Consider the following 24427-nt stretch of genomic DNA (forward strand, 5'->3'; position numbering starts at 1 on the left):
GTGCTCTGAAGTTTCAGAAGTTCAAATTTGATGAAATAATGTCATTTTTGAACACAAGTTGTCTGCTTTGCCAAGCCTTATGTTTTATTTTTCCAGAGTTCAAAATTTATTATCCATTACCATACTGCACATTTTGCTTTTACCACCAATATGTACTTTTTGATACAGCGTAACTCGAAAACCGTATGGAATACAAAAAAACCGAGACCACCTCCAGTATTGGGCTTTACATGCAAAGTTCAGTTCATGGTGAAAAGTAGGTCAAAGGTCAATTTTAAGGTCACATTTATATTGCCAGTATATGACTTCCTATTCAAGTTCAATAGTAACTATGGACCTATCTCTGCCAGTTTTGGAGATAAAAGGGAAGCAAAATTTGCAAAGTTCAGTTCATGGTGAAAAGTAGGTCAAAGGTCAATGTTAAGGTCACATTTAGATTGCCAGTATATGACTTCCTATTCAAGTTCAATAGTAACTATGGACCTATCTCTGCCAGTTTTGGAGATAAAACGGAAGCAAAATTTGCAAAGTTCAGTTCATGGTGAAAAGTAGGTCAAAGGTCAATTTTAAGGTCACATTTAGATTGCCAGTATATGACTTCCTATTCAAGTTCAATAGTAACTACGGACCTATCTCAGCCAGTTTTGGAGATAAAAGGAAAGCAAAATTTGCAAAGTTCAGTTCATGGTGAAAAGTAGGTCAAAGGTCAATTTTAAGGTCACATTTAGATTGCCAGTATATGACTTCCTATTCAAGTTCAATAGTAACTATGGACCTATCTCTGACAGTTTTGGAGATAAAAGGGAAGAAAAATTTGCAAAGTTCAGTTCATGGTGAAAAGTAGGTCAAAGGTCAATTTTAAGGTCACATATAGATTGCCAGTATATGACTTCCTATTCAAGTTCAATAGTAACTATGGACCTATCTCTGCCAGTTTTGGCGATAAAATGGAAGAAAAATTTGCAAAGTTCAGTTCATGGTGAAAAGTAGGTCAAAGGTCAATTTTAAGGTCACATATAGATTGCCAGTATATGACTTCCTATTCAAGTTCAATAGTAACTATGGACCTATCTCTGCCAGTTTTGGAGATAAAAGGGAAGAAAAATTTGCAAAGTTCAGTTCATGGTGAAAAGTAGGTCAAAGGTCAATTTTAAGGTCACATATAGATTGCCAGTATATGACTTCCTATTCAACTTCAATAGTAACTATAGACCTATCTCTGCCAGTTTTGGAGATATAAGGGACTAAATGTTATAATTTTGGAGTTACCATAATGTGCCTTAAATTTCGTACAGAAAAAATTAATTAAAATAAAGAAAATGTCATTTTGGTCAAAATTCTTGAAATAAGAGGTGCTCTGAAGTTTCAGAAGTTCAAATTTGATGAAATAATGTCATTTTTGAACACAAGTTGTCTGCTTTGCCAAGCCTTATGTTTTATTTTTCCAGAGTTCAAAATTTATTATCCATTACCGTACTGCACATTTTGCTTTTACCACCAATATGTACTTTTTGATACAGCGTAACTCGAAAACCGTATGGAATACAAAAAAACCGAGACCACCTCCAGTGTTGGGCTTTACATGCAAAGTTCAGTTCATGGTGAAAAGTAGGTCAAAGGTCAATTTTAAGGTCACATTTAGATTGCCAGTATATGACTTCCTATTCAAGTTCAATAGTAACTATGGACCTATCTCTGCCAGTTTTGGAGATAAAAGGGAAGCAAAATTTGCAAAGTTCAGTTCATGGTGAAAAGTAGGTCAAAGGTCAATTTTAAGGTCACATTTAGATTGCCAGTATATGACTTCCTATTCAAGTTCAATAGTAACTATGGACCTATCTCTGCCAGTTTTGGAGATAAAACGGAAGCAAAATTTGCAAAGTTCAGTTCATGGTGAAAAGTAGGTCAAAGGTCAATTTTAAGGTCACATTTAGATTGCCAGTATATGACTTCCTATTCAAGTTCAATAGTAACTACGGACCTCTCTCAGCCAGTTTTGGAGATAAAAGGAAAGCAAAATTTGCAAAGTTCAGTTCATGGTGAAAAGTAGGTCAAAGGTCAATTTTAAGGTCACATTTAGATTGCCAGTATATGACTTCCTATTCAAGTTCAATAGTAACTATGGACCTATCTCTGACAGTTTTGGAGATAAAAGGGAAGAAAAATTTGCAAAGTTCAGTTCATGGTGAAAAGTAGGTCAAAGGTCAATTTTAAGGTCACATATAGATTGCCAGTATATGACTTCCTATTCAAGTTCAATAGTAACTATGGACCTATCTCTGCCAGTTTTGGAGATAAAAGGGAAGAAAAATTTGCAAAGTTCAGTTCATGGTGAAAAGTAGGTCAAAGGTCAATTTTAAGGTCACATATAGATTGCCAGTATATGACTTCCTATTCAACTTCAATAGTAACTATAGACCTATCTCTGCCAGTTTTGGAGATATAAGGGACTAAATGTTATAATTTTGGAGTTACCATAATGTGCCTTAAATTTCGTACAGAAAAAATTAATTAAAATAAAGAAAATGTCATTTTGGTCAAAATTCTTGAAATAAGAGGTGCTCTGAAGTTTCAGAAGTTCAAATTTGATGAAATAATGTCATTTTTGAACACAAGTTGTCTGCTTTGCCAAGCCTAATGTTTTATTTTTCCAGAGTTCAAAATTTATTATCCATTACCGTACTGCACATTTTGCTTTTACCACCAATATGTACTTTTTGATACAGCGTAACTCGAAAACCGTATGGAATACAAAAAAAACCGAGACCACCTCCAGTGTTGGGCTTTACATGCTCTACAAAATGCAAAAAAGAATGGGTCTCTAGCATTAACGGTTCCCGAATTAGAGACAGTTTTCAGTTTCGGTATCTTATGGCCGCTACTCCCGTGAAAATGCACCGATTGACCCCAAATTCATGGAGATGAAAGATGACCTGAAGGGTAACACTTTCCAATAATATTATTGGTTAAGTCTGTGTGGTGTCTGAATAACAGGGCAAAAAAATTTTTTTTCGTAAAAAATTTCATTTTTTTGAAAATTTTGGCCCATTTGACCTTGAAGTAAAGGTCAAAGGTCAAATCCAAGGGTATATTTGAAATCTACACATATGACTTTTGGAAAGCCGTCTATAGAAATTTTTCCCATAACTCCTTCCGTAGGGTAGATAATTAGCATTTAATTTTGCCATTTTTAGACAAGGGTGCATTGCAATGAGTGCCACACCCAGACCCCAATACCGACAAAGCCCAAATTTTACATGGAACGAGTTGAGATTATAGGTGACCTAAATCCATGAGATGGGTATGGGGGGCCTTACCGTCTAGGAGGAGAAGCGGTAACGGTAGCCGTCCGGCGGAGCCGGCGGAACGATCCGGACGAGACCGAAACCATGTGTACCGCCAGCGCTAACGCTGGTGGTACAATAAATTCCTGAGCTCTCTCTGCGGAGTTCAGGGAGCATAAAAACAATATCCAAATTTCCAGCTTAATCTAGAAAACTGTCATCTCTATAAATAATACTATGTTGTAATACATTTTTCTAGTCTTTTTAAAGCAATAATATTCTATCTTTACTGTAATTTGTCTAATATTGAAGTTTCTTTTCTCTGTTTAAAAGTTAAAATTGAAAGCAATCATGGTAAATTTTTGTCTGCTTGCCGCAGCGACAAAAGTATGGTTAATTGCTATTGTGATTCTTTTGTGTAGAGAGAAAAAAGGAGAAAAAAAAACAGAGAGAGAGAGAGAATTGGATGGATGATCATTTTGATGCAAAGACTAATAAAGGGTATGAAAAGATGGTTGAATGGAGCACGAAAAAAAAAAAAAAAGGAGGGCGCCAAACCTCTACAAAGGTGATCAGTCCAAACAACATGTATTGCTTCCCAAACGCCCTGATCATTGCCCTGAGAAGACTGGGGTTGCCATTTGTTTCTGGATTCAATTTTTTCAGCTCCTTGTCCCATTCTCTGGAAATGAAAAAGACATGGCAATTGTGATACAGCACTTGGGTACTTAATATACCAGCTAAAATGGGTTACAATTTCAGTTCAGTGAACCAAACAATCAATTTCCTGAACCAAAATTAATATGATCTTTTATTAGGATAGTTTTGCAAATATATCCTGACAGATAAGTTTTATGAAAATGCTGTTTCTGTATTTCACAAATATTTTTTTAAGAATTACAACATATCTGCCGAGCTTGCACAGTCAGACTTTATTCAACATTTTTTCGCAAGTCAGATTTTTTTCAACAAAGAAAAACAAACTAACTTAATTATGTACAAATTGTAGAAATGTCTAGTCTCAACAGTAACAAAATAACATTTCTAAACACAAATTGCTTTGGACACAAAAATCAAAATCATTAATGTCAAACTCTTTGAGTGAACTACACCACTATAAACTTCAAATCATATTTTTAAAATCAATACCCACTTCTGTAACCTATTGCTGAGATAATCTGCCGAGTCATCATGGACGACATTGTACATATCCTCCACCTCAAGGTTGCGCTTGTAGCCAACTTTGAAGAGCGGATTTATCCACCTTAAAATGGTACACATAAAGTTTTAAAAATAAATAATGTCAATTTGTAATTTATTTTTGTTGTAAACATGTAGCCTCTTTCACTTATGATTAAAACCTCACGAATCTAAGGCTATGCAATTTATAGGCATAGCACTGGAAATTTCAAAATATGTGCAATACAAAAACTATATATATATATATATATATATATATATATATATATATATATATATATATATATATATATATATATATATATATATTGGGAGGTAGAGAAGTCTTGAGCTGGCTGCACAATTATCAGAGGGGCTAATTAATGAAGCCTTCTTTTCCCGTGGTTTTAGTCAAAATGACACAAAATGGTTGCCAGCTGTGAAACTACATGACATAAAATTGGAGCAAATGACCCGAGGTAATCACCAGAGGTAATCATATCAACAGGCTTAATGGGCAGGATAATTGCATATTTTTAATAATAAAAATCTAATTTGAAGAGCATTTCAAACAGTTCATTTTTGCAGAATTGTCATTTTTCTTCTGTATGTACAGTCTTTGCAAAATTGCAACTACTTTTCATCTAGTCATCCATTTTTTTTAGATTTTATTTTTATTTATTTATTATTCATTTTATTGTTATTATTTTTTGCAGTAACTCTACGATTATTTGACACTTCTTTCCTAGAAACCCCGCTTTCAGACAACCAAAAAGTAATAAGAACTTGACTTGTATGTGTCCTCATCTACATGTATGTTTAATACATTATCAGGTTCTAAGATGTAACCCGTATATCTCACTGACTGGATGTGGGCCACGTGGCTCCAGCATGGCCTTGGGTTTCTTCCATGTTACATATGACAACAAAGAGGTAATGCAACTTTCCACATCTACTGTACCTATCCAAGACTTCTCCTGCGAATCTCATTTAACGTTCACTTACAGTTCTCAATCTATTCTAGAACATAAATGGTGTATTTTTTTTTACAGTTCTATTGTTGTTCTGTAATGAATGTTACAGTTTGAGAACTGTTTTGAGGAAGTCCTTTAGAATGTCCTAGAACAGGTTAAGAACATTCTTCATTAAAAGAGAAAAACATTATGTTCTAGGACAGACTGAGAACCGTAAGTGAGCATTAAATGAGACAAATTTTCACAGGGGTTACCAGTACGTGAGAAATGATGTCCAATGGTTGATTACTTTCAGTTTAAAGCGTCCTTTAAAGCACAAGTTGCATGACCCTACCTATCAGTGTATATATATGAAGTTTCAAAGATACAATGCTGTGGACGAGAAGGACAGTCTTTAATTTATTAGTTAGGTGGTAGCCTGAGAGCCCGTCGCTTAATTTTTAAAAAAATAATTATAAAATTAATGTACTTTTCGAGTTCAACATTGTATTTCATGTAGTAAACTGTAGTGGGAATACTTGTATCTATGTTGTACAATTTCATGTAATGTTGCACACTTGTGCTGAACTTACTATAGGGACAAATCAATTTAACGAAATTTGACCTGTTCGTAACTCAGGGTCACGTTGCTCTTGGCACCACTTTTCTTCACCTCAGATTGCCCAGTGGTTATCAATTTGCCCCAATAGGGCCTTATCATTTTATAAGAAGTGCCATGAAGTGCAATTTATTTCACATGCTATCATCCCCGAAATTAAGTTTTGATAATACTTTGTGTGCTATTACGTAATACAGCTACCATCTGCTGAGAAAGTTTTAATGAATTTCTTCGTCATATATGATAGAAAGGGAAGGGGAAAATTAATACCCATGTATAAGATTGTATTTCTACTGAAAGTATAAAAAACTTAAAGTGTAAAAAAAACTTAAAGTGTAAAAAAAACAAACAAAAAAACAAAAAATTAAAAGGATGTAGGCCCATAACCAGATATTTCAAAGGGGGGTCTCTTTCTGAAAAAGTAGACCTTTTACCCCGAAACCTTTGTATAGATTAAAATTTGACATTCAGACAAAAGCTGACCTTTTCCTGAAAAAAAGGGTGGCATGTTCTAATCCCTCGAACCCCACCTGGCTATGGCTTTGGGATGCAGCAACGGCTGGTCATTAGGATTAAGCCAATTAGAGAAAAGGTATGGTTACATTTGTCTCAAGTGATGTGTGACAAAACCATAATGACGATTTTTCTTGTACTAGTAATTAAACAACATACAAGCATTGAGTCATAACTCGTACATAACCTTTGTATCAGGTTGAGACAAATACATTTAAAAATAAAGACTACAATTATAAGAAAAACTGTAACTTCCATAATAATTTCTGTACCTCTGTGCCCACAAAAATGGGAGCAGGATCAGCACTATTATTCTTAATAATGTCTGTACCAGGATTGTCAATAGCTACAATTTATAAAAATCTTTTAAAAAATATTGTCATAATTTTCAGCTTTTTCAATTATATTGAAGAGACCATAGGGTGCATTCCCAGTGACAAGTTTAGAAGCTGAACACACACAAAAGGTAATCACCCCCTAGCTGCCTGAGGAAGCATGTCATTCAGTTTATCTGATTGCATTCAGTGACAGGCCTACCCAACTACCAGACTCGGCACCGAATGATCCTGAATTCACCTGTAGATCGGACCACACTACCCGTTTTCAAGGTGTGTATCAGTACGCATTTCACAGTATCAGACGCGACACCACTCTTGCCTAGTACGCGATGTGATAGTGACGATTCTCAGCGGGGTTGAAAAGTATCGCATCACCACTCAAAATTTGTTCGGGGTATGATACTGTGAAATGCGTACTGACTCACACCTTGAAAACGGGTAGTGTGGTCTGATCTACCGGTGAATTCTGGATCATTCGGTGCCGAGTCTGGTAGTTGGGTAGGCCTTAGTGAGAGTCCCCGCTGAGTTGGATCAATCTATGTAGGATGATAGTTTTGAATTGCACCCATAGAATGTTAATCCATACGGTTTTGCCCAAGTACATCCTACAACTTGAACATACTGAACATAATGTCAGATAACAAGATCTGTAGACACATTGCATGTCAAATATAACCTAGGCAAAGTGCAAAACTTTGCAGGCCCATAAGCTGAAGGCTAGGAAATACTGGGAAATAGATGAGTGCCTCCAGCAAATTCAATTAATTTCCAATACAGTAAGTGGATTTTTTTCATATCTGAAACTGCCTTATCTTTAAGCATGAAATTGATCTACTAAGCAGAATCACAGCCAGAGTTAAACATGTGAAAAAAATTGATATCGTAATGATTTTTCTCATTTGAACAGATGCATTTTCCTATGGGAATAAAATGCTGACTTTCAATTGAGTTGTTCGACTAATGCTTTTGTGCCAACCAAAGGGACCTAAAGAGTGGATTATTAAGTGTCAGTTTTTTAAATCCATTTTCTTTCTTATTTTAAATAGAGTAATATTCGCTCCAGTAAACATTTTATCAAAAACTCTATCACATGCATCTTTACCCAACGCTTCACTAAATCTAATTCCACTTTTGACAGTTCAGTTAATGTTTTATACTTTATTATGTAATCCACATATTTAATATGTTTTTATGTATAAAATTTTATATGTAAGATTCATTTTTAATATGAAATAAATCAAATCAAATCAAGTTAAATTTTAGATGGAATATACTGGTATATTCTTTGGGCCACAGTACTGTCTATTTCTTATCTCTAAACAAGTTTATTCAGGTCACGGACGTTACATAAATATTTTAAGTTCATTATGTAAAACTGAAGTTGCATTTTAAAGTCCAAATACCAACTACAAATAGTAAAAATCACACGTGGCTGTCATCTCAATCGGCTGAAGAATCTACACACTATGTGAAATCACTTTTATAATAGCACAATGGTCTTCTACAGCAGTGTGCCCCTGAATAAAAAGGTGACGGGTGCAGGGAAAAACTAGCCTTGCCAACAACAGAGTTGTTTTGGCATTGAATATCATTTAACATTTAATTTACCTATATATCTCTTATTTTCCATCTAAGTTATAAATCAAAAATATTTATACTTGTCTGTAGAATATTCTGTATTCAAAAATTCGTTTTAAAATAACTATTCAATTTTCTCTGCTCTTTTGCATCATGGTCGATAAGTATAATTACGTAGGCTGTTACTTGTGGTTTACGGATTCACCATTAAGGTGACAGCCGGGTGTAAACAAAATGGATTGAAAACTAAAACACAGTAAATTTGTATTCCAAGCAGATCTGGTACTCATTTAGTGTAAATCTCAGCACCTGTATACGCATGTTTTAACTTACCAGAAAAACAACTTGGACAGCCAGTTTGCTTTCTGGAGAGGATTCGTGTTCACATGTTTCGTGCCTTCGTCCATCGTGCAACGACTTCACGTAACTAGTAACGTTAGTTTCACGTTGTCCATTTCACCTCCTCAGCACTTGAAACGACCTTGACCCAGAATGGTTTTATAATCTCTAAACTTTTTACGTTGTTCGGCTTGTCAGTTAATAGACATGGATAAAGTATATAATTACATTATTTGTTGTACTGAATATAGATATTTATTGTAAAACAATTGCACCGATTGGTATTCAATGTATTGTTTTTTGTAAATTGCCTGGGTTTAAGGATATAGCACCGTGAAGCGCCATATTTCAAAGCTGAGGTCGGTCGTAACTCGCTCAGGTTCACATTAGATGTTGTTTAACCGCTGATGTTTTAAAAAGAACTCATTTATATGAAGGTTAGTATTTTCAGCAGTACCAGATCATGAAAAACGTTTGCCTACCTATTTATAATGAGCATTGAATTTGTGCAGTTACTGGTACTTTTTATTAGAAATACATGTGCACTTTACCTTGTAGAAGTATCGCTACAAGTATCAGTTATACCATCACTTTCAAGAGTTAAATATTGCCTGTTGAGTATTGACAACTTTCTCTCATTTTTGGGTTGGCATACCCTTGTTAATCTCTCTCTCTCTCTCTCTCTCTCTCTCTCTCTCTCTCTCTCTCTCTCTCTCTCTCTCTCTCAGCTACAAATGTAAAAAGGTACCAAATTATAATTATTCATCTTTTAAGTGTTTTAATATTTATGTATTTTAGGTATTGAGTGGAGAATAAAAGTAATATATTGTTTAACCTTATTGTGATAAGCAAGGGCATCAATGGATTTATGGATTTAAATTAGAGGGAAACAAATTGGCAATTCAAGGACAGGTCAATTCAGTAACCAAAATGTCAGACAGTTCATCAGCAACGATAGCAGATAGCACATTGAAGGACTCGCAGTCATCATCGCAGATGTATCAGAGCTCCTTGGCTATGACTGAAAAAGTGCTCGGAGAGCAGGAATATGAAACACAATTCTTTGGTTTTACCCCGAAGTCCTTTACTGATGGAGGTACGATGGTTTGTTGTCCAGATATATAATATGTATCGACAATTTAAGAAGCAGTTATGTTAGTGTAGTGGGCATGTTTATTAACTTATTTGCAACATGGTTATTACATGAATCTTTTTCTTTAACTTGTCAAAAGTAAAACTTAAATGGTTCTTAGTTGACATAGCAGTACATCTGATTCATTGCAAATATTTGTTACTTGCAGAAATAAAAACTGTTCATATGAGATTGATATTTTCACAGTAAATACACTGTAAACAACTCACTGAAGTATAAATTAAATATTACCACCAAAATGGCATTTATCGCAATTATTTTGGAATCTGTGCTTGCCATCAGACCACATGGACCTTCATAGATGGCTATATCTCCATAATAATCCTGCAAGTTTACAAAAAAACTTTTTTAGGAAAAAAAAAACATGGACTTATTTTGAATATCAAAATGGATTTTTTTTTTTTTTTTTGCCAAATAGAATTTGTTTTCCCTCTTATTATGCATTTTGATTATATGCATCTTTCCAAATACTCTGATGCAAAGCATGTGAACCACTTGGGTCAACTCCCTCATTGTTCTCAAACTGGCAAATCATTGCTCTTGAAAATTAAAGCACAAGGAATGTATTAGGCCAATTTTAACTTGTAGTTCCATTAATGACTTTACTGTTATATGTACTGTATAAATGTCATTGTTTGTATTTTGTTTTTCAGTTTATAATGCTGTGAATGAATACCTCACAGACTGTCTGGAAGTGGTAGAGAAATACATCATTCAAGAGGTATATTTATTTACTTATTTTATTTGATATCCATGTGATGACAACAGTGTCAGTGTACTAATGAGACAGGAACCTTTCTTCATATAATTTTTGAAAATCAACACAACTAAGTTAGGGGCGGATTTAGGCCATCTTCTGGGTCTTCTGGAAGAAGGTCAGATTTTCAAGTTTACATTGATGAGTACCTTTTTTTTCTGTTGGAAAACAGTCAAAAATGGAGAATAGATCTACAAAGATTTAGAAGACTGTCAGAAAATATCTCTGGATCCTCCCCTGTTAGTTTCTTATTATAGTGGAGGATCTATGATGGCTAAGAAGAGGGAAAGAGTTTTTGCCTCCCTCCTATAAATACTCCCTGTATAATAAAGTTTCAACATTTCAGTTCAGTGCCGTCATCCCAGCAGAAACAGTGAGAGAATGTACACAGCAGTTGCTGCCTGTGTTTGTGAAGACTTTTGACAAAGCATTTGATAAGTTAGAGGTGCAGTTGGTTTTTAGACTTTGAAAGAGCATTTGATATTATTTATGTGCGTTTTGTTTGTACAGTGCATTTGGTTTAGAGATTATTCTGACAGTAGGGAGTTTGATACATGGCACATAAGCATATAAGACCCCATTCCATCCAATAATAGTTTATCTATAACATTACATTTACATGTTTGAAAAATAATTATTAATTCGCACAATTACATCCACTCTTAAATCTTTAACTCTGATTAAAGTGTCCCCTCTTAGAGGAATATATTTATATTCTTTATATTTTTTGTGTGTACATTCAACAGCACCATTTTCGACTTTCCATTTATGTATGATGGCTTTAAATGGGAAATCTTTAAATCATCTCTTTTCAGAATTATCTTCTCTGTAACATATTTCACATTCCCAACAATGTGTTACTTCCCGAAGACAAGCCCCAAGAGTTTCAGTACACAGAGCTGGAGCAGGAAGAGATCGACAGGGACCTGGAGACACTGAGACAGAAGATCAGAAATGTAAAGTCCTATTTACACTGGATGGCGTCCTTTCTGAGTCCCCATTTGAGAGTTTAAAAAAATACATGCTGACAATTGGCTGATCATTGAGCATTCATTTTGCAACCAAAGCGATGCTTGTGCCTCCTTTCTACGACCACGGCAATGCCAGTTTCATGGTCGCACAAAGGACGCAGAAAGGATGCTGCTGAGTGTAAGGGGGGTTTAAGGGGCTGTTTTTGGCCAAATTTCAGAAAATTTTCAATTGTTTACGTATATTCTCTTATATATCCGCCCTACTCCCTGTTTACTCACAAATAGTGGTTTTTACCTGAGGATGACATTATATATATAATATAATCAATATCTTTTGCAACACATATGTTGAACATTTTGTATTGGAAGGTTCATAGAGAGCATTTACATCGAGAAGAGCCGAGGTCTAGCAAGGCTGAGACCTAAATATGGCGGACCTTCACGAAAGGAAGACTGCGTAATCCTTTAATGGTCTCTCAATGACATTCATTGACATCCATATTTAGGTCTCGACCTTGCTAGACCTTGGCTCTTTGCGATGTGAATGCTCCCATAGTTTTTTATCTTTGATAGATTTGATAGTTTTGGATGTCAAGTGAAAACCTTGGGTTTCATTTTAGAGACACAGTGTATATATGTTGGGGAATTATTTATGAAAGTAAATGAGTAGCCTCAAAGTGTGTTCTCTAGGAACTGTTAAATCTACCAACAAACAAGGTTCTGCTTGCATGTTTCTGTTTGTGAGAGGACACACCGGACAGAAAAAAGTGATTGCAATCTGAATCTGGGTCTCCTGATATATTTGAAGTCATTTTTATTTTGTTATTTACAGGTCTGCTCACAGGGAGCACTCTCTAGATTGAAATGAGTATTTTAATCCTCTTTTCAGGCCAAGTATGTAAATGCCTGTTTGGAGCAGGAATTGAAGGACATAGCCACAGTTCAGGAACAGTACGACAAGATGCTGACTCTGCTGGAAAGGCTGGAAAAGACGACTATGTCTGCAGGAGGTAGAAGGAACAATCTCTCTCTCTCTTTCTCTTTCTCTCCCTCTCTGCCATCATTGAAATTATATGATGAAGAAATTTGCAATATATTGACAGGTTTTTGTGATTTTGCGGATGGAATAATTTGATTGGTTATTTTACTGGGATAGGAGCTGTCCAAATACCCCTCCCCCTTCATACATGTACATGTACACACAGACACCTGCAGGCACATGCACACACACACACACACACACACAGTTGTCTCTGGTTATGGACTTATTCTGTTACTGTTCTCTTCAGCCCATTTTTTTTAGAACTTAGCCCAGGGGCAAGAATGTTCCAGTAATATCCTACTATTATCAGTGATGAGCTTTGTGTATTGGATCTTGATATTTATTTTCAAATTTGTAAAAGAAATGTTCATACTTACCATTGTAGCCATCGTTTATACTGTTTCTATGATCAATTCCTTAATTTTCAGTTCCTGGCTTGAAGGAAAGTTTGGTATTCACTTGTGACAAGGTTCGAGCACTGAACACAAGAATACAGGAACTAAAACCGCTTTCGCCACCACGCTTTAAGGTGATGGAATACATATTTTTATTTATAGTTATGTAAATACATTGCTTTGTCAGTTTATAATAATATTTTATAAAACAATTCAGTATTTGTATTCATTTGTTTTTTTAATTAGGTCTAATTTCTTTTCTTTCATAATTATTCCAACTGTGGTTGTATAAACAGCTTCACCATGATGACACATCCATGAGCAAAATGAACAAAAGAATTCGGAAAAGTTAGCGCAGGACGGAGACATCCAGTCCAAAATTTTGATTCACAAATCTGTATACAAAAGGAAATGTAATCAACTATTACAACAGAACAACATTCATAAAGATTTTCACTAGAAAGCTGGAGATTACACGTGGAAAAAACTTGAGATATTGCATGTAAAAGGTGGTGCAGATGGTCCATTGAAGATAAGGACTAATGTGTATTTATTTATTATGTGTAGTAAATATTATGTATAATTAACTTTGGGGATTGACTGCCAAATGGACAACATGACAGATATTACGTCTCTTTTACTACAACAAAATGGCCTCCAAAAGTATGGTTCTGTACAACCTCTGTGTGTATGTATATATATTTGTAAGATAATGCAGAGCTTCCAAGTACATGGAAGTGATTAATTAAATAGAATAAAGCATCACTTGACCTGTACTTTTAGTATTAGTCTCAGAGTTGTGGTAGTGTTTAATTTTATATGCATTACATGATTTATATTTGCAAATTTGCTGAAAGAGAGAGACTAAAATTATTTACTTGGTAAATCTTGACTAAATGTTTGTTGCAACTCATTGTATATTAACAGGTTAATGTGGTGACATATTTATATCCATTTTGTAAAGTTTTAATCATCACAAATATTGAAATGAAAATATAGTTTCTTACATTGAAATTTCACCTAAATAAACTTGTCTTTTATCAAAAAGTAACTCACTTGTAATGTGATAAATCACAGAACCACGTTATATTTGAAACTGAAAAAAAACATCGAATCATTAAAAAAATTAAACCTGAGGAGAATTAAGAAAAATAATCCAAATTAAAAATGGAATAGGCATCAGCTTTACTTTTCATATGTACTCTTTGTTTCGATAATTGTAATTGAAAGTGCTAAGGCATAATATTTGTGCTGTACAAGATCCAATATGCAAATGAGAGAAAATACGTCTTTTTAACTTTACACTGTACTATACATTTTATTATCTTAATATTTTAGCTATTTATTTATTGATTTTAGACATCTTTCTCTCTCCTTTATACCCTTGTAAAGTTTACCTTACATTTTAAATCTAAATGGATTTAAGGCTGTGAAGAACAAATGTCATTATCAAAATATTTGACTAAAATCTTTAATTGAATAAGCAAGTCAGATCTACTTGCGTACCTGACGATCAGGTATGATTTATCATTTATTTATGTGTTGCAGCAGTTGAGTTACTGTAACTGCGCAAATAAATATTGATCGATTGCGTCAGATGAGACGGTGTACCAAGAACCCGCATCGTCACAATCCTGCAGAACAACCGAGCCAGCCCGGTGATAAACAACGATGGCGACTGATCACGATCGCGGCGATTGTAGCTGGATCCCAATCGTCGATTTAAAGGCGTTTGACATCACAAAAGAAGAAAATGAAGTCGACAGAAAAGATCTGGAAAAGCTTGCTAATGATGTGTTCAAAGCTTTCAGCACCATAGGATTTGTTTATGTCAAAAATCACGGAATTCCCCAAGATCAGGTTAGCGAGCACGCTGCCGGCTGTTCAGCGGTTAAAGGCAGTGGCTTATGCAATTTGACGAAAGTGCCGGTGTTTCTGTAATCATTTTACGTAACTGTTAATTGTTGTATTTTGTTGCGAAGTTGAGTTTGATGTTTTCGCATTTAAATCATAACTAACAGTGTCAAGCTTATATAAGTTATAATTAGATGACCTTACAGAGTGGACGAGGGCAAGAACATTGGGGGGGGGGGGGGGGGGGGGTAATCGATTTATGTTGCCTCCATTTTATCATATCAAGGAGCGGCAGGTGTGAGAAAATCAGATGAACTTGCAGTCGGAGGACAGTTGGCTATCAGTAACGTTGAGATATACGAAGAGTTTATCTTGGTTCAAGGCTTTCGAGAGGTGAAGGGGGAAAGGGGGGGCGAGCTGCATGTACGTGCGCCTGTCAGCGTCTGCCTCTCTGAAAATGAGTCGGATTATGGAATGATTATTTTGTGATATCTGAAGGCTATACTTAACAAATGTATTGATTAATTAATTTATTTATTCATTCCATTCATTTATTTGTTTGTTTGTCTATTTATTTATTTATAATAATAATAATAGTTATTATTATTATTATTATTATTATTATTATTATTATTATTATTATTATTATTATTAAATCATGTGTTTTGCATTTTGGTGATTTACATTGGTACTATTTGTTATGTTTTGTTTACTCTTAATTTTCATTTTTAGATGAATAAACCTTTACAGTTAACCATTATTATTCATTCACTTACATAAAATTACATCTTTTACCCCAGAAAATTGTCCTGATGATTATTGTTATATATCAAAATGTATTGTTTCAAAGCCATGTTGGTAGGAGCACTGTTATTATCCAAAACTCACGAAAAAAAATATTTTTTTCAAAGGGTTTCATTCCTCTGTATTTTCAGATTGACAATATATTCAGGTTGTCAGATGAATTTTTTGCACAACCACAAGAGACCAAAGATAAATTCGTCCGTCCAATGTCTGATCCTGCTGCAATTGGTTACATTCCAATTGGAAGAGAATAGTAAGTTTTTTTTTTATACAATACAGACACTGAACCAGTGATATCACTTACACACATACACAAAAAGGCCATACACAATCATTTGATCCACGGACACACTAGTCCACGAATCAAGTATGATCAAGTATGACAATTAATTCCTGCCTAGCTCCCACGCTTTCCGTCCCAGCAGGGGCAGAGCAATAAATTCTCAGCACACTGTCAAGTGGGTCACGCCATTTTAGATTTGCAGACAAGTTAGTCCATGGATCAAGTGTTTGTGTATGCAGCCAATCAGCTACCTTTCCACTCCTTACAAGTATCTGCAGTCACTTATTCTATAGATTTATGTAGAACTATTGATACTTTTTCCTCACGGAATATTGGAGAGAATTATAATGAAGTTTACTTCGGATAGGACACATACAAGTATGTAACATGGGTTACTGGGAGCTGCCGATGTGACCGAAAATTCCATTAATTGCTAGCTGGAAGAACATTTTCTTTGAATGACTGTGTTTTATATTTTCATGGCATTTTAGAGTATTTTCAATCTTAGTATGTCTTCATAGTTGTAGTGTTTATAGTCACAGTTTGATTTCACAATAGCTTTGAAATATGAATAAAAAACTCAAAAATGAACATTTTTCACTTTTATTGCATAGCTATTGTAAATATGAGTATTATCTATAGCTAATGAATCTATTTACACACATCATAGTTTTTTATCGAAACAGAATGTTCTGAACTTGTTTCTAGTTTGTCAGATGATGTAAAAATTCATTTGGACAGAAATATTTAAATGTTGATATATATTTCAATTTGAATTAGAAACACTTTGAAAATGTTGTGTTCTAAACATTTTGCAAGCTCCTATTTTCATGGTTTTGCTCTAGTTTTGATGCCAACAAACCTGCTGACCTCAAAGAATCATTTGACGCTGTCCCAGGAAGTGAATATTCTCAGGTAAGACAAAAAAAAGCCAGATAAAAGTTTATTTGCAGTCAAGATTTAGAGATATAGATAAGGATTTTATTGTTAATTTTGCGTCTGAAAAGCAATGCTATAACATGCATACATAGTAAAACACGAAGAAAGAAAGATAAATTTCAATATTACATGATTTATTGGCTGAGTTTTATTTTCAGTACTGGCCAAACATACCAAACTTTGAGGAGGATGTTGTTAAGTTCCACAGAACGTGTGCCAAGCTGGGCTTACGATTGCTCAAACTGATTGGAATGGGATTAGGACTGGAGGTAATGTGTATATATTTAGGTAGACCACATCTGTCTTGAAAAGTTCAAACTTGTTGGGGGAGGATATGAAGTGTGTACTTTGTAATGCTCTGCTGGATCTTATTGTGAGGCTTTTGAAAGCAGAAAAGAAGTGGACAAGAAGAAGTGTTCATTTCCTGTCAGAATGGAGTCTTGTACACGTATTCAATCAAGTTGGGCAAACCAAATTTAATAAAACTCAATATTTTCTTTATTTCTTGGCTCACTAAAGTCTTGTTTCTATTAAAGTTGGGTTCACCAAACATTGTGATTTAGGAAGCCTAATAGAATATAATGGCTAACCTCAAGTACAGTTCTGGTATATTAAAAACAACATAGGGGGTGCGTACTTAAAGATGTCAGACATACTCACTAGTCATGACTCCATTTAAGTTAGGTTGACCTTACTTAGTGAATCCTATCTCAGTTGGCTCTTTCATTATGATAAAATGGCTATAGGAAGCCTGTTGAATGGAAATGTTGGAGTCCGCAAAACTTCTGAAAGTCTGATATCAATGTAAGTGCCCAGTATTATAGTTTTTACTATAAAAATAATTAAAATATTATTTTTTTGCCTTTGAACTGGATGAATCATAATTTACATTCTAATGACTTGAATGTGGACTTAGTTTACAAACATCTGTTACTTTTCAATAACTATGGAGCCAAATATTTTCATTCCTTTAGAAGTTGTACATGTACAATCCAATATCAGAAAAGAAAATCCAATCTAAAGAGATGCTGAGTGTTTTGATTGAAATACCCATTGTCACAAATATGTGACATTTTATAAGTCATATAGTAGTTGTGTACAACAACATTCACAGCATTTTTTTTTTTTTTTTTTTTTTTTTTTTTGTTAAAAAGATCAGAGAGAAAAGATAAAGTGAGAGATGAATGTGAATAATGGACAATTTTATAAGAAATGGGATTTCAAAATGAAATTGAATTATGTTATGGGAATACTATATATATAGTAAATGCCATGTATCCATTTTTCTTATATTTGCCTTTGGCCGTCCTTAGCAAATGAGATGTACACTAGTTGAAAAAAATGATTCTGACTTCATGTATTTTTTTTTTTAAGGGAAGTTTTTCTTTCTTTCTAGGTCTGCATATTTTTTTGTTAAAGAACACCAAAAGTGAAAGTACAACAGTGAAAGTTTTCTTTTTCAGGACTCTGAATTTTTTGTAAAAGCACATGAAAAGATCAGTTCAAGAGCCAGCAATAACACAGCCATTTTGCGTCTTCTGCACTATCCGCCTGTGAAGGACGGTGAAGGTACAGGGAATTATGGGAAGACTAATGAGTATGGTGGGCTATCACTGAAAAGTAACACTTTTAAGGCATACAATGTGTATAAGACCTTTATACAGCTGAAAATAATTTTCCTGTTTTCAGGTTTTATCTTTGATTCATTCTTGTATTAGAGATGGAAACTGGGGAATGCTACTTTTGACAATATACCATGAAAAATTAAGAGGGGAAAAGGATTGAAATTTCGCTGAAAAAAATCTATATATTTTTTTTTATTTTGATGTTTGAATGTCTATCACACATTGTGTGCCTTTAGAAGAGGAATTTCAATTTTTTTGCCCAAAAAGTGGTTTTGAACCAGCTGTAACTGACCATGCATGTATTTGATAATGATGATATAAATTTGGGAGATAGGTGGTCGTATATAACTAATATTTCTTTGGTGTTTTTAGTGACTGCTTTCCCATTGTGTCTAGCACTTTATGCTGTGGCATTACAAAAAACGTTCTTTTAGTTGTAGCTAGAAGTCTTTTTTTTTTTTTTTTTGTCTTGCTTACTAAGTACTGTTTGGTGGTTTTCAGTTCTGGCAATGCCATTCAAAATGTACATGAAAGAGTCACACATAGAGCAGCTGCATGCTATTAATTTACTATTTTTGTTTTTATTTTTTATTAGGGCTTAATCTTTAGGTTCTCTAACATCTTTTTATACTCCCTGTTATTTTTGTTTTAGGTGTGTTGCTCTATTAATATGCATGTGTTGAAGAATATCACATATTGCACTGCTTACCTTTTTCATTAAAAATGTGGGTTTTGTTATATTTGTGTGCTGTCTTATTTTCGTAGGACCAAAATGAGTTGCTTATGTGTCATACACATCTTGAAAATTGGCGTAATAACAGCACAACAAGTTTGCGGCTTTTGACCTATCCTGCACGTACTGAAGAAGAAGGTAGCAAGGGCTTGAAAGCAGGCTTTGAAAATCGCTTCACTATAGAAAGCTCACCATTTTATCAAAAAATAACTGCCATGAAAAAGTTTCTAGTCTATGTCATATACACTACCCCCATGCAAAATGTCAGTTAATTAAAAAGATTGGTCAGTAGTACTCAATGAAATTTATTTGGTTACTGGCCACTGTTTCTAATTTGGCCCATTCTTTGACCCTGTTGACCTGAAGGACCAGTTAGCATGCTAAAAAGGTCTTGGCAGTGTATAAGTTTTATTAAAATCAGTTGAAACCTGGAAAAATCAAATTGTAAATTGCAGGTGCTTTATATGCAGCCTGGCTCACTTGAAGCTGTTGGTTGTCAGAATCATTTATATTTTAGCATAGTATGAGTTTCATTAAAATCACTTATAAGTACAGGAGCAATCAAATTGGCAATTGTAAGTGCTTTATATGCAGCCTGGCTTACTTTGCACTGTTGGTTGTCGCAGTTACGTATGTGCTTGGCAAAATATGTATAGACTAATGGTGTGCTTTGGGTTACTTGGAACAAGGTTCTTCCAGCTCTTGATCACATGATTATATAACTTGTTGTTATCCTATTTTTTGTTAAAGAAAGCTTCCATATGCTAGATAGCCGAGGAGGTTTTGAAGGGCTCATTTACATTGAAACTATTGGTCTAAGTAGGTCAATCTGTTAAACTGATTGCAGGTGAGAGTCTCTTAGGAGTTGATCTACAGAGGCAGATGTTTTCAATGAGAATGAACCCAAACCTATTTCATATTTCTACATTCCTATTATCTCTCTTATTTACACCTTTTGGTGATCATTTAATGTAGCCATTTTTAGATATGCGTCTATATAACAGTTTTCTCAAGTGTTATGTGTGATTTTAACAATAAGGAGAATAACACAACATTTTCTGAGTGACATTTATTTCTTTTGTTTTCAGACTTTCTGCCAGACCAGACACGCTGTGGTGAACACACGGATTACGGCTCCATGACTCTGCTCTTCCAGGATGACACTGGAGGCCTGGAGGTAATTGTGTTGGGTGTGACATTGTGCGTGTTGTGTTAGGTGTGACAATTTGTCAGCTGGGGCAGTGTGTTAGGTGTGACAATGTGAAATGGTAACCTTCTGTAATATTGTTGGGACAGTGTGTTGGGTGTGAGAGTGTGCCACCTTTGTTAGATGTGACAGTGTGCCAGCTGAGACATTTTGTTAGGTGTGATAATATGTCAGTTGGGACAGTGTGTTAGGTGTGACACTTTGCCAGCTGGGACAATGTGTTAGATGTGACAATGTCAGCTAGGGCAATGTGTTAGGTGTGACAATGTGTTAACTGGAGCAGTGTGTTAGGTGTGACAACTTGTCAGTTGGGACAGTGTGTTGGGTGTGACAAGTGTTAGTTGGAACATTGTGTTACGTATGACAATATGTCAGTATGTCAATTGTCATATAGTGACATTTTGTAATATAGTGACACTGTGAAATGGTAACCTTCTGTAATATAATATAATATCACTTTGTGATACAGTGACACTGATGTAGTGACAATGTGATATAATGACAGTTTGTTAGGTGTGACAATGTGTCAGCTGCATCTGACAATACTTTCAAACTTCACCAGGTCCAGACAGTGAACGGGGAGTTCAAGCCAGCCACGCCCATACCAGGCACTGTGGTGGTCAACATAGCCGACATGATGCAGAGGTGGACAGCGGATGGACTCAAGTCCACTGTGAGTACATGTCCACTACACTGGTGTTTTCTAAGGCCTTCTTCCCTGTTAGTGTTGACTGACTAATTGTCTTTTGATTGCGTGCTGTCTACTACTCTGCTTTGACTAAGTGTTTTGGTGCCTCAGTCATCCACCGTATTGTATATGAGGGTGGCACTTACAAATAGAAATTTTAGTGTTCTTGCATTGGTTTTGATGTATATTTTAGTTTAACAGCTAATTGTGTCTTAAGTAAACAGTGGTTTTTGGATTGTTAAATTCATTGATATGGTTATGTTTTATTGTGTCTTGATGATCTGAACCAGAGAAATTAGTTCTTAAAGTTTGGAAATGACGTTCTGATCAACAAGGTACATTTTTTTTCTTTACTGGACTCACTCTATCTTTGTCTCTTTACTCGAGCATTTTAAAAGTAATCTCATTTTTTAATTTACTTTGTTTTGCATCAGTGGTATGTCTAATTTTCCACTGCTCAAAAAATGATTTTTATGCACCTTTAAATTTCCAAAAGAAACCAAAAAAAAAAACCATACAAAGCACATGGACTGTCCATACACTCACGGGAATACCAAACAGTGACTTTTGTAACCTAGGTTTTTGACCAGAATTTTGTACTTGAATGAGATTGATTTAAAAAAAAAGCTCATTTCTTCACTATTTCATGACATTGGAGTGAGTCCTGTTTTATGTTGTGCTCTTCTTAATTGGCTTTAAGAACAGGTTTAACAAAAGAAAAAAAATGTTTTTGAACATATTTCAGAATGTAGACTCTTGATATGAATCTCATATTAGTAATAATAGTTTTTAATATTTAATCCCTTTAAACCTTGCTATTTGTAATGTTTGCTTACCATTCATCATCCACTGCCAAAGGTTCACAAGCATTGTGTGCCAGCTTCCTTTTCAAATTTCCGTGCAATCTCACTTCACACCTCTGACTTTCAGTGATTAAGTTTTACTATAATTATCACAAAATATTAGATTGGTATACATTAATTATGGCACATGCCCTTCTATTAAGCCACCTAATCTTCACACACATTGTCAGAGTCTGATAAGTCTGGTAAGCTGAACCATGGTAGTTTGACAATGGAAAAAACTGGCAAACATCAAATCTTAAGCTCATATTAGATTCACAGAGTATGACAGAGGTTTACCTGGTTGTAATGAAGCGTCTACATCCTGATGTAAAAACTGAAAACATTTTTTTGTCAAAACTGTTCTGTAAATGGCCTTGACCTTTCAGTGTTGTGTTCTTCCTTTTTCTAGCCCCACCGTGTTGTACCCTCCAATAAGAGGAAGGCACGTAGAAGTGTAATCTATTTTATCGACCCTGATCGCTCTACGATTGTGAGGCCCCTAGATGGGTCTAACAAATACCCTCCCATCTCTTATGTTAACTACCTATCACAGAGATTTGCTGACACGGGAATGCTTGAAGGAAACGAAGTCATTAACACAGCTGCATAAGTTTGCATGTAAGATTTTTTTTGTTGTTTTGTCTTAAAAAATCCTGAATGTAAGCTTAATTTGCTTTTTATGGCTTTGTTGCGCTTTGTTACTGTTGCTTCGTAAGCATTCCATTTGATGGTTGAGGCATTTGTGATTTTTTCTCAACAATTTTGCAGGGATTTTTGAAAAATTATTTATTTATCAAATTATAAATTTGTTTATACTTTCACTTGCTTCTGTTTTGGAGCATGAAAAAAACATCACTTTTAGCTTAGTTCCTAGCTTTTTCTTTCCCCTTAACTAAATTTTAATCTGCCCCTTGGGTTTTTATGAGTTGATACTGTACTCACTGGTAGAACCAGATTTTTCATTATCACTGTACTCACTGGGAGAACCAGATTTTTCATTATCACTGTACTCACTGGGAGAACCAGATTTTTCTAAAATGGCACAGAGAGTTTTGTCAGATTTGTGTTATCACCATTGTAATTTTGTAAAAATTATAGTTAAATTTTTTTGTTCTTTTTTAAAGATATTCACAGTAGTAAACAAAATCCTACATGTTTTGCCTGTACTTGACCCACTGACCTTAACCAACTGACCTTCACCCACTGACCTTGACCTTTTCATTGTAGTGTCACAGAGTGATCCCCCATAGGAAGACCAAACCAAGGCGTTCTATGGCATTTTTCATTGATCCTGATGGGGACGCAGTGATTGCGCCTTTGGACAATTCCAAAAAGTATCCACCAATAAAGTTTATAGACTACTTCAACAAACGTTATGAAGAAACAGGAATGACTCGGGAGGAACATATACAGTAGATGGTTTATATCTAATGAGACAATCATGTTACTTAACTGATTACATTTTGACGTTGCCTAACATTGTCTTCAGGATTATGCCAAGATTATATGTTTATTTGTATTGATAATGCTGAAAATGTCAAGATGTTTTCTCTTAGAAATTATGACATTCATAATTGGTTTAATTTGACAAAGTAAATAATCCATCCACACTGTTGATGATGCGGGAATATAACTGCTGGTATTTGAAGAAAGTGCTTGTTTCACTAAACACCTTTGGACCATTTGGACCATTTTTCTTTAAAATTAAAAAAAAAATTAAACCATTGAAAATACTCTGTTGTGTCTGTGCCTAAAGTTATAGTGATTTTATTGGTTTGAAAGCTGTATATACAGGTTTTATATTTGATGATTGATATTGCTTTATGATATTATCTGGGTTGTTGACTTTTTTCCCAACAAGTGGCAATTTTTGGCCACTATTTTGGCTTCATAATTCTGTGAAAGTTAAGTGTGCAATTATATTCTTTTGGTTGCTTTGAAGGTTTATGATTTGAATTATTAGATTAAGTTTTTGAAATTATTGTAAAGCTTTCAGCAAGCTTTTTTAAACCAATTATTATTTGAAATTCCGAAGTGTTCGTAAAAAACATAATGGCACTTTTAAGCTATGCTGTATATATTTTTCTTTCATTTACCTGATTGTCTTATACCAAATTTAAGCCAATATTTAGGCATTTTTACAAAGTGGCAATATTTTAATTTGTTTACTCTTTTTGTTAATAAGCGATTGTGGAAAGACTGAAAAGCATTTTTAAAATTATTAGTTTCAATCATTGTTGGATGGGAGCTGTTGAATTATTCAGATGAAAGTGTCACATTGTTGTTGATCAATTGGGAATAAAGCAGTAGGTTGATTGGTTACTTGCA

At 34.6% G+C, this 24427-nt stretch overlaps 3 protein-coding genes across 14 annotated transcripts in view; 2 read left to right on the forward strand and 1 right to left on the reverse strand.

The window, feature by feature from the left end:
- The window catches only part of LOC106170988 (ATP-binding cassette sub-family C member 4), a 54881-nt gene extending 45935 nt beyond the window's left edge, over window positions 1-8946 (reverse strand). For 8 of the 9 annotated variants that reach the window (XM_086996478.1, XM_086996479.1, XM_086996472.1 and 5 more), the window contains exons 1-3: window positions 8798-8946; window positions 4438-4548; window positions 3843-3966 (exon numbers count right to left, since the gene is read on the reverse strand). In XM_086996478.1, coding sequence (XP_086852604.1) covers window positions 3843-3966; window positions 4438-4548; window positions 8798-8871 — 309 coding nt within the window. In that variant the 5' untranslated portion in view covers window positions 8872-8946. The remainder of the gene's footprint in view (window positions 1-3842; window positions 3967-4437; window positions 4549-8797) is intronic. The other variant, XM_086996480.1, reaches the window with a different exon arrangement.
- Window positions 8947-9052: 106 nt separating this feature from the next.
- Window positions 9053-14172, forward strand: LOC106175085 (protein MIS12 homolog). The gene is made up of 8 exons (XM_013556911.3): window positions 9053-9240; window positions 9602-9899; window positions 10610-10677; window positions 11060-11158; window positions 11529-11669; window positions 12574-12694; window positions 13155-13255; window positions 13418-14172. The coding sequence occupies exons 2-8, from the start codon at window positions 9734-9736 to the stop codon at window positions 13472-13474; spliced, it is 753 nt and encodes a 250-aa protein (XP_013412365.2). The 5' UTR covers window positions 9053-9240; window positions 9602-9733; the 3' UTR covers window positions 13475-14172.
- A 543-nt stretch (window positions 14173-14715) lies between these two features.
- LOC106170994 (uncharacterized) lies at window positions 14716-24427 on the forward strand. 4 transcript variants are annotated; one of them, XM_013551087.2, is made up of 9 exons: window positions 14716-14981; window positions 15911-16032; window positions 16908-16977; window positions 17160-17270; window positions 19392-19497; window positions 20448-20536; window positions 21129-21239; window positions 22509-22717; window positions 23327-23499. In XM_013551087.2, the coding sequence occupies exons 1-8, from the start codon at window positions 14793-14795 to the stop codon at window positions 22707-22709; spliced, it is 999 nt and encodes a 332-aa protein (XP_013406541.2). In that variant the 5' UTR covers window positions 14716-14792; the 3' UTR covers window positions 22710-22717; window positions 23327-23499. The 4 variants fall into 4 exon arrangements, with proteins under 4 accessions (XP_013406541.2, XP_013406538.2, XP_013406537.2 ...); XM_013551083.2 differs by lacking the exon at window positions 19392-19497 and adding an exon at window positions 18465-18603 and having other exon boundaries at window positions 14721-14981; XM_013551086.2 differs by lacking the exon at window positions 19392-19497 and adding an exon at window positions 18465-18570 and having other exon boundaries at window positions 14724-14981.

Source organism: Lingula anatina, chromosome 10 (genome assembly GCF_051362555.1).
Source record: "Lingula anatina isolate TDL-2025a chromosome 10, LinAna3.0, whole genome shotgun sequence".
Lineage (NCBI taxonomy): Eukaryota > Metazoa > Brachiopoda > Lingulata > Lingulida > Lingulidae > Lingula > Lingula anatina.